The sequence below is a fragment of the Cavia porcellus genome, unplaced genomic scaffold, assembly GCF_034190915.1.
Source record: "Cavia porcellus strain 051 isolate PalLab524CR breed Dunkin Hartley unplaced genomic scaffold, mCavPor4.1 scaffold_2, whole genome shotgun sequence".
NCBI lineage: Eukaryota > Metazoa > Chordata > Mammalia > Rodentia > Caviidae > Cavia > Cavia porcellus.
Genome location: NW_026947485.1, coordinates 76,225,198 through 76,239,655, shown reverse-complemented (window position 1 = coordinate 76,239,655; position 14,458 = coordinate 76,225,198). Strand labels below are relative to the sequence as shown.

The following is a 14,458-nucleotide window of genomic DNA, read 5'->3' as shown; positions in this document are numbered from 1 at the left end:
GCCTGCTTGATGTTCTGTGCAGGCTGTGTGCCGGGGTGTAGTGGGTGATGGGAAAGAGCAGGCATGCTCTCTGCACATTCTGATGCTGAAAATTAACGAGCAGAAAAAGAAAAAAATACACAAACTTAAAAATATTTTTGCTATTCCTATGTAAAGAAGGCTTCTTTGCTCTCCCTAATCAAGTGCTACTTACTGTATTTTTAAATGGAAATTTCATGTTAAACAACCTGTGAGCAGCATGTGGGTGCACCCTTGCTTTTGCCTGTATTAGATTCTCCTGGAATTAACAATGGGTGCTTGGAGAGTGAGCTGCTGAGGTGACTGCCGTGGCAAGCATGCTGGCTCCTGTGGCTGTGGCCTTGGAGCTCTTTGAGGCCAGGCCAGGGTATCCATTTCAGTGATGATTAACATCCAGAGTGGTGAGATAGACACAGATAAGCGGAATGTGTTTGTTTGTTTTAAAATGATTGCACCTAAGAGCACTGTCTCTCTCTGTCTCTCTCTGTCTCTCTCTCTCTCTCTCAGAAAGCGTTAAGTTTCCTTTCCTGAGTGGAGAGGACATTGCTGACTGGTTACATTTAAGACCCAACCTGTGATCTTTAGAAAATAGCAACTCAGAGTAGCTTAGGTTTTCTGCTTCCCTTTTCTGTAGTAGCTAGGAAGGAGAGGCATTTACATGGCCTAGTTTATTGAAAACTTTTATCCGTGGATATATTCTCTTCAGTTGTTTTGGAAAGCTCTTATTTTTAATGGCTCTGCGAGTTAATAAAAATACGGTTCAATTTACAGGCTCAAAACAAAGAATACACCTGCAGAAACGGGAAGCGTTCTAGAGAAGTCCTGCCTTCAGTGCATGCTGGAGGAGTGGAAGGTCTCCTCCAAGACTGCAGGAGTCTTGCAGGAGTGCGGGAGCTGCCGTGGCTTTCCCAGGCTTATCCAAGTTAAGTGGTTGCGGATGAAGTTCCTGATTCTCAAGGCAGAACCCAGAGCCTTCAGGAATTTCTTCTGGGAAGATGTCTCTGAAAGTATTTCATTACTCCATGCTTTCAGTTTTTGTTTTTAGAATATTACCTTAGGTAAAGATTGTGCCTGAGCTGCTGAAATCCAGCTGGCAGTGAGGTTACTGAGTAAGTTTACATATTTCTTTATTTCTTTTCAAAATTACTGAGTTGGACATAGAAAAGAGTAATTTTGGTGAGACGCCTTAATTCTGGGCTGACTTGGCACTGGCTTACTCTCTGGTCCTGATGCCTGGCATGCAATGAGGAGAAATCCAGGTATACTCTTTTTGATGCCAGGTTCAATAAATTTTGAAAATTAGGATGAGGAAAGATAAATAGAAAACTGGGTTTTGAATTTTTAGTGAAAACTTACGTTACTACCTCCTCCCATCTGTAGAAACTGATTCCTCACAAACATTTCTCAGAGGTATCAACCAACAGAAGAGTTTGAGAATACAAAGATTTGGTTTTCTTTTGAGGAAAATACTTTTATTCTGAAGTCTTACTGAAAGTTGAACAGGATTCAGATGGAACTCCAGTTGTGATCAAGAGGAGTAAGATGATTGTGCTAATTAAGAGTGTGCGTGTGAGTCAGGGTTGATGGCACATAACCTGTAATACCAGCACTTGGGAGGCTGAGGCAGGAGGATTGTGAATTTGGGGCCAACCTGAGCTACTTAGCAAGGCCTCCCTCACCCCAAAGAGTATGTGTACAAATCCTGCTACTGGAATCGTATCTAAAGCTGAATATGAGACTGTCTGGAGAAAGAATTGACCTCTCATTAGAGGGTTAGATGCCTTGTTTCAGCTTTGAGTCACTTCTTCATTCTCTCCAAACTGTCCACATTGCCCTCCCTGAAGTCTGGGCCACCCATTGGGCCCTCTGCCTGCCCCTCTTTTGCCCACAATTAATTGCCAGCACATTCTTTCTTTTTGTTCTTCTTTTTTTGGTATTTGACATGCGCTCAAATTGCTGAGAAAGGTGACAACTGTGAAATGAAGATAGGGCTTAGAGACACCTTAAAAAATACATCGAAAGGCTCCTAAATGACAAGAGCAGACTGCCAGGCTCTTTCAAAACATCACCATGTCTGTTGACTTTCCATTCCTTGTCCACAGCACAAAATTGGAGGTCAAAGAATCATAGGAGTAAGAGATGGAAAAGACATTTGGGGTCAGCCAGTTCATGCCTCCGCCTTCTCCTGCTCCTGATTCCAAATCATTCCTTGCATTATATTTTCTCCCCTGGCTTTTGTACAGTTTTCACGGTCTTTACTCAACCCCAGGCGTCACCTTTGGGAAAAGATGCTGGGATTCTGTCCACTTTCCCTCTGGCAAAAAGAGATACTGCCTCTGCCCCCAGCTGACACTCATGAACTTCTCTGTTGGTGGTCTCTCAGCTGAGGGCTGAAGGCTTGCTGGATCTCTCTGTGGCCCCATGGTGGGCTTTGCTAGACAGAGCTAAAGGCTACATTGTTAGTATAGGATAGTACTGGACAATGGATGAGGGCTGGAGTACTATGGAGACACTGAGAATTTATTCCTAGATTTTTCTCAGGTCTCTTGACCTGAAAGGGATTTGTGTATGCAAAAGTAGGTGGTGTTGGGTTGGGGGGGGGGGCGTGGACAGGAAATTAAACAACAAGAGTTTGATAAGTTTTATTTGGAGATTGGTAGAATAAACAAGCCAATAGCCACTGATCCCAGCACTCAGGAGTCAGAGGTAGGAGGATTGCAGTGAGTTCAAGGCCAGCCTAGATTATACACCAAGACCTTGTCTCCAAACAAACAAACCTAAGCAAACAAAAATTTGCTAGCCCTTTGAATTAGCGGGTTGATTCTAGAAGTATGTACTAGGCAAGAAATAGAGCAACGGCTTACTGTACCTAAACTTCAGCTTGCGTCAAACTGAGAGGAATAGATGGACTGGGACCCTTGTTTTTGTGGTCTCTCCCTGCTTTGAGAAGGTGATAAAGAGAAGTCTTAATGCTCGCTGGCTATGTGGTTTGGAAGGGGGAATGGTCATTTTTAGAGGCAGCTTTGGAGGGATACCCCAGCTTCCCCCTCTTCTTCCAGCAGCTGTTGGGAGCAGTCCAAAGGGGGTATTAAATTTCTTCTGGTAACTTTGCCAAGAATGAGAGGAAATCCACAATCTGTGGGTTTTTTGGGGGGGGATGGGGATGGGGTGGCAGGTGATGGGACAGGGAAATTAAATTGTTTTATAGTAAATACACTGAGATTCTTTTCCTGGAAAGCTGCACCACTGAAAGGAATGATATTTCCCCTGCTCGCTAGCTGTAATGAGTCCCTCTCTTTAGAGAAAAGGCTCTGAATACTTCTTTTTCTTTCCTACCTGGAGTTCCTGCCTTGACCTGGTATTTCTTTCAGTTTTCCTTTAGAAAGTTCATATTAAAAAAAAGAAAGGGTGAGTCAGGATTTGGACCTGGGTGCTGTGCACTCAGAGTGCACTCAACATCCTTCAGAGTTGGTGGCTGCGAGGACGACATCTGTGACCCTTGTTTTGGCTATACTTTGACTATCATAGGGACCTGGAAACTGGAGATGAGAAAACCGACTGGGTGGCATCTGGTTCGTGTTCTCTCCGTCCCTTCATCCAGGCTGGGAGGACACCAGGGATTTTGAAGTCTGGCCACTGGGTTTAGAACCTGTTTTGGTGATTAATAGGAAACTCAGTTTCAGTATTAAAAACAATAAAAGCAACCCTGGGAAGCAGAGCAGTGTAATTATTCCTCACTTTCCAGCTGGGGAGTCCAGGGAAAAGTCGTTTTGAAGGTAAGAGAACAAAGTCTGCCTCTGAGCCTGCTGGTGCTTAATTCATGGCTCAGAAGGGGAGCCTGTTCATAGAACAATAGCGACATCTTTCCTGAACTGGTTTCTTCTCACAAAGTGCTAGCCCGGCCTTTTGGGATGTTGTGTAATTCTTGAAGAGTTAATTCTGTAGGCCAGTGAGTGTGAAGAATGCTGTGTGCCACCGCCCCTCTCTTAGGGATCACAGTGCCCATGGTAAGTTAACGGCGCTGAGGAGTCATCCCAAGTGTCTTGGCTGTCACAATTTTTCCCCTGCTGCAGAACTCTTCACGTCTTGCGGAACACACACACAAGTCAGATGGCTTGCAAATTACAGAACCTAGCCAATGGCAGGAGGAAATGGGTATGAGTATAGCCCAACTCTTCAAGTCTAAACTCCCACACACAGAGAGAACCAGGGTTTTGCCCTGTGCTTCTAAAACTGCCCTGGACTGCTTTGGTGAGCAGATGCCTTCCGAAACTTACCTGCTTAGTTTTTTCCTTGAGTCTCTGTAGCATAACAGTTTGGAGGCTTTGCTGAATTCTTAAAGATGCATTATAGTATAGTGTACATTTTTAGAAAGAGTCTTTGAAGCTGCAGATACTGTTGGAAGTGTGAGTTGTCAAAGAACCATACTTTTGAGAACTCTTAAGCAGTTCTTGTTTAAGCAATAGCTATCAAAATATCTATTCTGCTAGGACTGTGGTTCTTATATCTTGGGTCTGAGGCATAGTTTTATATGATATTAGAATTTGATAGTACATTAAAGGATTAAAGGTGAGAGTCTTTTTGTTTAAGCAAGCTTTGGGTTGGCATGGTAGTAGATGCCTGTAATCCCAGCATTCTGGGAGGCTGAGGCAAGAGGTTCTTAAGTCTGAACCTACCATGGGCAATTTACTGCCTAGAGAGGAAAAGTGTTTCATAAAATTGAAAGCGCTGCCTGTGATTATTTATGTTTATTTGCTTGCTCATCCTTGGGTATTTTGGTGTTTGAATAGAACTGTTTAGTGGCCTGACCTTGTTCTTTTATATCCTTTGAGAAAAAGTTCAAAATGTTCTCCTGAATATGCAGTCTTTCTCATATTTGCAGCAAATTGTCACAGTGTGTCTTAGTATCTGCCAGAAATCTCAATATTGATTGTGGCATGGGATTGTGGCCTATAGATCATTTAAAGTCTGATGGCACATGTATCTGGGGCTCTCAAACATTGGTCTGCAGGGTGCTGAGAGCCACTTTTAGAAACACTCAAAAACTTAGGACTTGATCTTGTGAAATTTATGACTAATTGAACAAAGAAGATGTTTATCCATGAAATGCCAGCAATGCCTAGGTTTATGGTAGCTTCAGTGAAAGGATTCAGGGGAATATCTGGAGAAGTCAGGAAGCAGAGATGTCAGCCCATCTTGGAGAATGGCTGAATTTGCAGTCCATAGAAGAGAGAAGCAAGCATTTTCAGGGATGGGGTAGATTGGCGCTGGTCCTGTAGGGAAAGGTGTGGTATAAGGTTGAATGTAGAAAAGAGGTTTGGCTGATGTCTGGTTGCATAGTTAGGAACATGGAGTGTAAGTTTGGTGGGTTAAGTGGGTTGGCATTTGGGACTAGCCAGGGGAGCTGTAGCCCAGTCCTTTCAGCCCTGTGTCCTCCTGTCCTCATGCTGGTGTGTTCCCTACTATCTTACTTCACTGTGTTTCCTGCTCCTTGGCATAGGGGTTAGCAGTGTAACAGTTTAATGATTTTTCATTGATGTTTGGGGTACCTTGACTTTAGACCTCTGCTGCGGAGGTTAAAGCAAATATAAATGACGGGTTAGGAGTTTCTGCTCTTGCACTGCTGAAGTAGTGTGTTCTAAAACTAACCCTTTAGTGTTGGGAGAGCTGGTGGGCACGTGCAATAAATCTGCTTTCTGGAGAGGAAGAAGATAAAAGAAATCAAGAAATTAAAACATGTTAAATTAAAACCCCAAACTCCCGGGCATCACTCTGCGTGGTGCTGCACCCTGTGACGGGATCTGGTGTTGCACCTGTGCACTTTCCCTGCTTGCAGGTCAGCAGGTGGTGAGGTGTGTGGCTGCTGTACCAGTCATATGACTAGGCAGCATCTGTGACATCAAGGGGGCCTGGCTTCAGTAATCCCGCGTTCTGGGAGTTTTCTGATCTAAGAGATTCTGTAGTACTCTCAGATATACTCATATTTCTTTCTTTTTTTTTTTTTTTTTTGATACTCATATTTCTTCCCCTTTGCCCCAACTGTAATTCTTCAGATCAGGTTGATTTATTTGCTTTTGGTTTGGGTTGTGATGAGGAGAGGGGAGATGAAAGGACGCCCTAACACAACTGTCTAGATTGATTTCTGTTCCCTTGGACTTACTTGTCAGGGGTCCGAGGGACCAGATAGCTGACCAAGGGTGCATGTTGTATTGTTTTTGTTTAAAAGAGGGCTATGGTCCCAGGAATGCAGTCAGACTCCAATGGTGACTGAGTGCTGGGAAGCGGAGAGGGAGGGAGCCAAGTGGAAAAATGAGCCTGAGGCAAGAGAAGCAGGGCTGGGAAAACCTCGGCTCAGTCAGGCCCATAGGCCAGGTTAGAGGTTTCTCTGTGCTTAAACAGCCATGGGGAATTTGTATACAGGGCCGAACCATTTGTTTTGAAAGGGAGCACCCTCACTTTACATCAGTGACGGGGAGGAGGGGATGCAGGCTGACACGGGGGAGGTCGTGTGTCCGTGGGCTGCCAAGGAGCCCTGGCTGCTGGCCTTGTGGGTGCTTTCCTCCCACTGCTGGTGCTGCTGACTGCTGTTAACTGGATAGTGGTGGGTCCTCAGGGAGATACTTGTTTTCAGGAAAGCAGATTTTTAAAAAAAGCTACTGATTTTTCATGTGCTGAAGCCAGTAAAAATATACATACAGTTTGGCTGCCATGTAGGGGAAGCGACCCTCAAAGATGACCAGACAAGGGCCAAAATAGCTAAGATGCTTTTAACAAAGTGATACCTTTCTGGAGTCAAAGCCCGGTGGAATAACTTAAGTCAGAGTTTGATTTGAGGCACCGCAGCCCAGTGACATTCACCTTGGGAGAGGGTGCCTGCACCTGCTGTTTGGTAGCAGCTTCTAAAGTTCAACTTTGAAAGTTTCCTGCCACTGTGATCAGCTGTGATCAGGCCACAGGGGAGTGCTGTGACCCTTAATGAAGTGTCACCAGTTAAGTGAGTGGGGAAAAAGAAATGTCCTTACCCTTCTTCAGGAAACATGTTCGCTCTTTCCCTTTTGTTTCTTTCTGCTATGATCTAGAATACCCCACTTTTTGTATTACTGTCACCTCTTAATTTAGACATAGCTTGAGAGGAAAGGTGTAACTAGACACAATCACTCTTCATTACTAGGCAGGATTTGCAGTTCGAGGGAGCAGGGTCGTCCATTTTTTCTCAGTTAGAGGTCAGGTCTTTAGGTCCACCCTAACTCTCCTGTCTTCACTTCTTCTTCCATCTGGTGTGCGGGTGGAAATGAGGGCCACATTTACCACACAGGACAGCTCAGTGCAAGAGTTCAGCTGTGTCTGTGTGTACGCAGTCTGGGCTGTGTGATTGCCTTGTGTGTGCAAGGGCCCTGGCACGGTAGAAACAACAAAATCCCGGTGCCTGTGTGTGTCTGGTCCTAATTGTTCAGCCTAGAAGATGAAATTGGTACTAGGGGAGCAAGTTCCAGAAGTTCTAAGTAATTTGAGAAAAATGAGTGGTTATTCACTTAGCTCTAGTGATGGCACCATTCACAGCATTAACTCCACATGTGTTTTCTCATTTTTAGTGTGTGTTAGTACACGTGTGTGTGTGGTAATAATGGTCATACTCCCTTTTGGGAGTTGGTGCATGTACACAACACATCGTAATTCCTGTTTTTCATCCTCTTTCTCGGCTCCCCTTTCATCTCTTGGTCCCTTTCCCATTTGCAAAAGATATATCTCCCTACTTCCTGTTATCTAACTTTTATTTTACTCTATATCTTAAGTTTCTCATATAAGAGAAACCATGCAATATTTAAGCTCAAGGGGCGGGGGATTTCGCTGAGTGGTGTAAGCACCTGCCTGATGAGCGTGAGCTCGTGAGTTTGATCCCTGGTACCAAAAAAAAAAAAAAAAAAACAAAAAAACCAACCCAAATATTTAAGCTCGAGTGTCTATATCACTTAACATTATGTTCTCAGGGTGCATCCATCTTCCTACAAATGGCTCAGGTTTGTACTTTATGGTGAAGTAGTATTCCATTGTATATAAATACCACATTGTCTTTATCCATCTTTTGACACACATACAGGATGCTTGTTCTGATCATCACCGTTTGTTATCATTTGATTTCTTATAGCCTTTCTTTCTAAATAAGATAGAATCTTAGCGGGGTTTTCTTGTTCATTTTTGTTTTTAAGACATATATAGTTAAAGCTGGCCTTGAACTTACATGTGGGCCAGGCTGGTCTTGAACTTGGTGTGATCCTCCTGCCTCAGCTTCCTGAATGCTGGAATTACAGTGTGTGACACCACACCTGGTGTCAGCATTGTTTTAATTTTCATTTCTCTAATTACCAGAGAGGCTGAACATTTTTCCGTATATCTATTGATGGTTTGTACTTATGCGAATACCTGTTGATTTCAGTTGCCCATTTTTTTATTGGGTCTTTTATTTGGGGAGGTACTTTTTTTTAGTTCTTTGTATATTCTAGATATCAGTCCACGTTTGAGAAACAGTGGCAAAAATGGTTTTTTATTCCATAGGCTGTCTTCACTCTGTTGTTTGTTTCCTTTGCTGTGCAGAAGGTTTTAGTTTGATATCCCATTTGTTGATTTATGAGGTTGTTTCTCGTTCAGTTTAGAAAGTCCTTGCCTGTGTCTGTGTCTTCAAGAGTTTTACCTGTTATATCTTCCAGCAGATTGTTTCTATTTTAACATGCAGATGTCAGATCTACTTTGATTTTCGTTTAGTACATAGTGAGAGATCAAAGTTTAGATTCCGTCTTCTGCATGTGGATAGATAGGCAGGGTTCCCAGCACCTATGTTTTATTTGTTTTGCTTTCTTTCTCTTTCTTTTTTTTTTTTTTTTTTTTTTTTTTGTATTGGGGATCGAACTCAAAACCACATGCTTGCAAGGCAGGCGCTTATGCTGCTGAGTTAAATCCCCGGCCCTGTTTTATTTATGTAAAAACAACCTTTTTGTAGTGTGTTGTATTACTTGCGGTACTTGTATTTGTTTTTCTAGACCCAGGGCCTCTCACATCCTATGCAAATACTCTTCAAAACAACTATATCCTTGCACCTTTAAAAAAAAATTTTTTTTTAAAGTCTAAAGCAAGGTCTTTCTAAGTTGCCCGTGCTGGCCTCAAATTTGTGACCCTCTTGTCCCAGCTTTCTTAGTAGCTGGGATTACAGGTGTGTACCAACATGCCTGGCCTGTCATCTTTAAAACAGCACAATTGTGTGAGATGCTATTCTCATTTCATAAGTGAAGAAACGGGCAGTTAGAGAGGTTAGTTACCTAGAGGTGTGAAGCATACAACTAGAATACGGATTCCAGGTTCCTGAGTCTGTCTGCCACACCTTTCTCTTTTGGTGGAGGGGGATTCTGTTTTTGTTTTTCATTTTGTGATTTTGAGACAGGGTCTTCCTATGTAGCTCGGGCAGGCCATGAGCTCACTATGGAGCCCAGGTTGGTCTTTACCTCATCCAGCCTCAGCCTCCTGAGTGCTATAATGATATGCACCACCATGCCTGGCCCTGCTGTGCTTTTCTGTAACTATTTAATCTGTTTAGTTAAAGGAAAGTAGACATGTCAATAGCTATGTGATGTATTTTTTTAAGAAAATTGCTCACATCCTAAAGTACTATTCATTTCATCTCATGACTTGTTACTGTGGAAACAGAATTTTTAGTGTTCCTCATTTTCCTTTTATAAATTTGACTTAATTTTTAAAAAATTACCATGACTTGCTATATGGTGGTTCTTTGCAAAATGTTTTGCAGTGTCTTCCTTCACATTTATCATTTCTCATGGCAATATATTTAATTACATTAGTATACTGCTCTTCTTTGTAGACAGGTATTAAGGCTGTTTCCAGATTTTAGCTAATATATAGCTTCAGCTATAAATATTTTTGTAAAAGTACTTTTTTTGGACTAATCTTGGTGATGCCTATAATTCTAGTATTCAAGAAGTTGAGACAGGAAGATTGTGAATTCGAAGGTAGCTTGAACTACATAGCGAGACCATGCCCCAGGGGGGGAAAACCCACAAAACTCTATATATATGTATATATTTTTTCCTTTTGAATTATTTCTTTGTGAAGTAGTACCTAAAGTGGGAATCAAAGGTTGGGAGCTATCATTTAATGACTTTTGTCTTAGGATTCCTTTCTTAAAGATTGTGGCAGTTGAGTGTGCTACCTGTAGTAAATAACCAAGCTTAGGAAAAAAATTAGGTTTTTTTACATTATTGATACTCATTTTATCAATGTTTTATTGTTGTTATTATTATTATCATTGTGGGTATTTGGTGCTGGGAATTGAACGTAGGGCCCCAGATAGATGGCAAACCTGTGTTTATCACTGAGCTACATTCCTCGACACCTATTATTTTAAGAAATATTTTTCTTTTTAATATTATACTGTGGAAAATTAGGAAATACATAAAAGCACAAAGAAGACTAAGACATCCAAAGTTGGCTATCTGAATTAACTATCTTTCTAATATTTTTCTTAGCATGTATATTCTTTCTCCAATTTTTTAGTCCTTCTAGCGAAGTCAGAAATATGCAGTAATTAAGTAGTGACTTTTTTTCTTTAAAATTTTACTTGGCTTATTACAAATTAAATTCATATCAGTTTGGGTAATTCTGTCTTCCTTTTTTAAAAATCAGAGACAGGCAGAGCATGGTGGTGCACACCTATGACCTCAGCACTGGAAATTGAGGTGAGGAGATTGTGTGTTTAAGGACAGCCTGGGCTGTGTAGTAAGATCCTGTTTCCAATCAATCACTCAATCAAACTAAATCAAAGATGATTCCAAATCTAGGGGAAACTCAAAGAGTATATAAGAACTCTCTCTCTCTGTACAATTGTGACTACTGTGTTTTAAAATCTAAAGTTATCCCAAACTTTAAAAAGTGTTTTTTAAAAAAAAAAAGAAAGAAAAATCAAAGGTATTTAGAAATAAACACTGAAATAGGCAGGGTGAAGTGAAATCTGGTTTATCATCTTCCTGATGATCTGTCAGTGCCATACTTACCAAATCACAGATGTACTGTTTCCACCGGTTCAATACCATTTCTATTTATTGCATGTAAATAAAGGCACTTATTCTGGCATTGTTTATAATGGCAAAAGTCTGGAAACAGCACAAAATACCAATAAGTAGATGACTGGTAAAGAAATTATATCAAATATAGTAGAGTCACAGTGGAATTCTATACAAGTATTAAAGAGAGTGAGATGATCCAAATTTATTGGAGTGATTCTCAGCATATATGGTTAAATGAAGAAAGCAGTGAGTGGAATAGTATGCTATTTTTTTTTTAATTAAACGGAGAAGCCAGATGTGGTGACCCATGCCTGCAATCCGAGGACTCTGGGAGGCTGATGCAGAAGGATTACAAGCTGTAGCTCAGCCTGGGCAATTTAGTGACATAGTGAAACCCTGTCTCAAAATAAAAAATAAAATGCTGGGATTGTAGCTCAGTGTAAAGGACCTGGGGTCAATTCCCAGTACTGCAAAGGGGAGGGGATTAGGGGATACACATAACAGTAATACACACACACACACACACACACACACACACACACACACACAAACACACGCCTCTAGAAAGGAGGAGGGAGAGTTGACTTTTGTATCATTAACATTCTGTACTATGTATTTTCTTACCCTGTGCATTCATTATTTTAGTAACCAAAAATAATTATTCAATGCAAATAAAATAAGGCCAGAATGGATTGGGTATCCTTCTGCCTGCCAAAAATCATTCTTTCTAACTGTGTGTTCATTATAATTTTTTTTTGTACCAAGAATTGAACTCAGCACCTCACACTTATCATGCAGGCACTATACCTCTGAGCTAAATCCCCAGCCCTTCCTTGGAATATTTTTTTCTTTTTTATTTCTTTCTTTCTTTCTTTCTTTTTTTTTTTTTTTTTGTGGTCTTTTTGAGACAGGTTCTCACTATGCAGTTCAGGCTGCCTTGGGCTCACTTTGTAGCCCACTTGCAAACGAGCCTCCACTAGAATCTTGAAAACAGGAATCCCAGCTTTACTAAAGGGTGGTGAGTGCGATAGTATAAGTAGAGGCTGGGAGAAATCTCCCTCTCCTGAGGTAGAGAATTTGTAGTCTGACATTGCAGTTACCATTTTTTATCTCAAACACTGTACCTCGTATTATCCAGCAGAGCAAGGCAAGAAGACAGAGGGGAGTTATGGCAGCCTGGGAATGGAATTTTCAAATTCTTGTCCATGATTTCAAAACTCTGTCCAAAGGTGCACTCTTGAGAGGCTCTGGACTCTTCTCCCTACATAGCCAAGCCCAAATGGTGCCATCTCACTGCTGATGCACAGGCTTCACTCTTGTGGCTGTTGTCTTTCTCAAGGAATGCTGTTTATATCCCTAGCCAGCATTGTTTTAAGTCAAAAAGTTAAAAAGAAAATTGAATGCATTTTGCAGTGAACATTCTTATATTCACCCCCTAGGTTCTAGAATTCTTTGCTTAACTGTACTTTTCAAAGTAAGTTATAAATATCAGCCCCAGTATACTTTAACCCTAACTATTTCAACATGCTTGCCTGTCACTGATTAAAGTGTATTATGTTTTTAAAGAAAAATTTATAGAGAATAAAAGTTTATAGGGAATTTACATTTGGGTAAAATGCTTTTTTTTTTTTTTTTTTTTTTTTTTTGGTACTGGTGATTGTACCCAAGGTCTTTGTACTAAGCTACAACTTACTGATTTTAAATTTCTTTTCAAATTTTGAGGTAGACTATTACTAACCTGTCCAGATTGGGCTCAAACTTACGATCCAATTTATGATCCTCCTGCTTCAGCTTCCTAGAGTGCTGGGATTACAGGTGCGTGTCACTGTATCTGGCAAAATGATCACATTTTAAGTAGATAAGTTAATACTTTTTTTTTTTAAGATGAAGTCTCACTATGTAGTTGAGACTGGCCTTGAATTTACTATGTAGCTCAGGCTGGCCTTGAACTTGTGTAGATTCTTCTGGCTCAGCCTCCCAGTGCTGGGGATTGCAGGTGTATACTGTCATGCCTGTATTTAATACATTTTTAACTGGTACATATGTTCTGTGCAACCCAAACTCTTCAAGATGTAGATTCTGAATGTAAAGGCAGAAAGTTCCTGCCTGTGCCTGCCCTATCAGTTCTCTTCCCACTCTGGTGATAATTGATATTCTGATTTTTAGATCATAGGTTAGTTAACCTTTCTTGTGTGAATGAAATCACACAGTATGAACTCTTCTGTGTAAGCTTTTTTAAAATTCAGTGAGATGTTTTTGAGATTGATTGGTATTACTGTTACTTCTTTTTATTGTTGAGTGTTATCCATTGTGTGAATTTATCACTGTGCATATATCCATGCTTCTGTTGATGGGTGCTGGAGATGTTTACAGCTTTTGGCTGTTGTGACTGAAGTTTCTCTGAACATTCTTAACGGAAGTCTCTTTGTAGATATATGCTTTATGTTGCCAGGGTCGTCATAGAGTAGGTGTGTGTTTAGATTTATAACGGAATGCCAGACTTTTCTCCAAAATGACTGTACCATTTGCTTTCCCACAACCGAAGTAGAAAAATTCCTTATTGGTCTTTAGAAAATACTTAAATAGAAGGTTTCTTCATCTTGGATATACATGCTTCACCAGATATATATATATCACTTGCTTCCAGTGTATGGTTTGTGTATTCATTTTGGTGAGCCTACGTTTTAAATTCTGATTAAGTCTGATTTATTGTACTTTTCTTTTGTGTTACTGCTTTCTGTGTCCTAAGAAAACTTTGCCTAACCCCCTAGGCAGAGAGATGCTTTTATCTCTTTTCTTCTAATATCTTTCTAGTTTTAGATTTCATGTTTAGGCTTATCTGTTTTGAGGTACTTTTCCTATTTGGTATGAGGTGTAGGGCCAGGGTTCATTTTTTTCATGTATGGACATTCAGAGTTTCCCAAACTATTAATGGTCTGTTTTCTATTACATTGCTTTGGCATCAGTATAGACATTTAGTGGTTTAAAGGACAAGCTTTTCTCCTTGGTTTCCTACCTACCCAGGTGTGGAGAGAGGAGAGTTAGCCTGCTTGCCTCCTAATCCTTTCACCTATGTCTGGTTATATCCTAGGTGTTTCTAGCTCTGAGTTACCGAACCCATGGCATTTTTTTCTTGTTGGTAATGAGTTATAGTGACTGGATTTTTTGTTCTTTTGGACATAGGATGAACAGTGTCCCGGTGAAGGAGCGGGTGAAGGTGTCTCAGAACTGGAGGCTGGGGCGCTGCCGAGAGGGGATTCTGCTGAAGTGGCGTTGCAGGTGAGCAGAGACTGACTCTTTCAAAGCTCTGGGACAGAAAATCCGAGGGACAATTTGGTTTTGCATTTTAAAAAAAGAGTTATAAGAAATGT

The 14,458-nt window shown here is 41.0% G+C and overlaps 1 protein-coding gene across 2 annotated transcripts in view; it reads left to right on the top strand.

Moving 5' to 3' along the window:
* Fbxw4 (F-box and WD repeat domain containing 4) overlaps positions 1–14,458 on the top strand; it is a 79,965-nt gene that overhangs the window by 3,918 nt on the left and 61,589 nt on the right. For both annotated transcript variants that reach the window (XM_063244352.1, XM_013158392.2), the window contains exon 2: positions 14,271–14,366. In XM_063244352.1, the coding sequence (XP_063100422.1) occupies positions 14,271–14,366 (96 nt within the window). The remainder of the gene's footprint in view (positions 1–14,270; positions 14,367–14,458) is intronic.